Genomic DNA, 1906 nt, shown 5'->3' with positions numbered 1-1906 from the left:
GGGGAGGCAGGAAAGACCTTTTTCTCCCCCCCCCCAATAATCCAAGATCAACTCTGCAAACAACAGAAGACGGTTCATGGCTCTGGCCGCCGCGCCACCATCTTTCGGGCTGCGGAGGGTGTTCCTGACGATTAATCAACAGGTAAGGGGGAGCCGGGCAGGCCGGGGGGCGCGGGCTCAGCCGGCCGGGGCGCCGTTCCGCCAGCGCTGCGCCCGCGCGAGTGTGCGCAAAATGTGGGCGATCGCGAGCGGGGAGCCCTGGGAATTAAAAGTGACTTTCTTTGAAAAAAAAAAAAAAAAAAAGCACAGCCGAGGGAGAGAGTGTGCAGCAAGCCAAGCGCAGGCTTCTCGGGTTTCACACGCATTTTCTTTCTTCCTCCCCCCACCCCCCTTTGCGCGTGTGATTTCTTTCTTTCTTTCTTTCTTTCTTCTCTTCTGTTCCCCTTACACCCCCACTCCCCCAATTCCTCTTTTCCCTTTGCTGGGTCTAAGGCATCTGAGCCTTGGAAACCAGACCGACTTCAAACTGCAGTAGCCCCCAGAGTCAGGAGGGTCAAGTTCAGCCGCCGGGGAGGAGGAAAAACAAATCCCGATTTGCCAAAAAAAGAAGTTTCAGGCCGGTGCCCCCTCCCCCTCCCAGCCCCACTCCCCCTCGCTGTCTCTTGCTGGCTGATTTTAATTCTCTCCTACCGGGAGCAGCAGAGGATCTGGAGGTGGCTGGACCCGAGGGGCCGCCGCCGCCGCTGCTGCAAGTTTTCTGGGGGCTCCTGGCAAACGGGGAGCAGACTAGGCACCGGCATGCAGAGTAGTAAGTTGGGTGAACTTGGGAGGGTAGGGAGGGTTTCTGCGAGGGGTCTTGGAGTGGCCCACAAAGTGGTAAAACAGCATAGACTGCCTTTGGCTTTGAAGAGTTTAGTTTGCAAAGCCAGGCTTCAAACTTTTTTCCCTTAAAGGCCCAGCTGGGCTGGAGGGAGAGAGTGTGGCATCATCTCCTGGTATACACGTCTCTGGGCAGCTCATGGCAGCCTGGGCCCAGGGGTCTGTGCCCTGTCTGTATCATGAGGCAGGGCCTTGTAGCCAGGGCGCTTCCGTAGGGGCTGAGCAAGGGGCAGACTTCCTCTGCGGTGCGGTTGATGCGCCATGTGTCGAGCGGGTCAGGGGACACGGGCTGGTGATTAAACGCCTGACAGCGGTGGGACATGCAGGCAGACAGGCTCTTTGCTTTCTGTCTAGTTCCTGTTTGGGCGGTAGAGTCTGAAACGCATCTTTGAAAGGCCAAGGCAAACACCTCTATCCCTTCAAATAACTCCAGGATTATAGGACCCCATGAATAATTTGAGGGTGAAGCAGAGGTGGGAGCTGTTTGAAGTGCAAAGCTGTTTTTGAGGCTGGGAAAGCTTTTTCTGTGAGTACCTGTCTGAGACGGTGGTGTTTCCCCTTTCACCAGGGAAGTCACTAACTGTTTTATGGCTCTAGGATCCTAAAACCATTGAAGTGAGAGGACCAGAGGACTTACTTATGGGGGCTTCAGAGAGAATCTTGCTTGGACTCACTACATTTTCAGACCTGGCTGACTTCCCCATGTCTTTTTAGGCCTCAGATTTGATCTTTTGAAAGTTTTTGAGTCAGAGCTATGGATTTAATGGTGAATCCAAATTAAGATAGAATATCCATCCTTTATCCGGTTTGGGGAAATCACCGCTAGCATTTTAAATAAGGTAAGTGAAGAGAGACTGGTCGAGCGAGAGAAGAAGTAAAATCAGACACAAGTTAGGCCGATTCATTGAACTTTTGTATGCTCTCCAGGTGAACAGGAAAGGGCCTGGAAGAGATGATCAGTACAAAAACAAAAATACAGATAAGGGCCTCAGACAAGATTACAAAAAAGAACTCATTCTCGGCCTGG

General features: G+C 52.7%; 1 protein-coding gene across 7 annotated transcripts in view; it reads left to right on the top strand.

Annotated features, from left to right (window-relative positions):
* The window catches only part of Trps1 (transcriptional repressor GATA binding 1), a 234865-nt gene that overhangs the window by 739 nt on the left and 232220 nt on the right, over positions 1-1906 (top strand). For 2 of the 7 annotated variants that reach the window (XM_031358333.1, XM_031358328.1), the window contains exon 1: positions 7-142. The exons of 1 other annotated variant lie outside the window; for it this stretch is intronic. Coding sequence is in view for 3 of the 6 variants with exons in the window: in XM_031358335.1 (XP_031214195.1) it covers positions 799-808 (10 nt within the window). In the remaining 3 variants the exon portion in view is untranslated. Of the gene's footprint in view, positions 1-6; positions 143-357; positions 809-916; positions 1406-1906 lie in introns of those variants that run through there. 4 more of the 7 variants (XM_031358335.1, XM_031358327.1, XM_031358332.1 and 1 more) reach the window with 4 other exon arrangements.

The sequence above is a fragment of the Mastomys coucha genome, unplaced genomic scaffold (assembly GCF_008632895.1).
Source record: "Mastomys coucha isolate ucsf_1 unplaced genomic scaffold, UCSF_Mcou_1 pScaffold7, whole genome shotgun sequence".
Taxonomy (NCBI): domain Eukaryota; kingdom Metazoa; phylum Chordata; class Mammalia; order Rodentia; family Muridae; genus Mastomys; species Mastomys coucha.
Note: the sequence above shows the minus strand (reverse complement) of the source record. Positions and strands in the feature narration are given on the sequence as shown.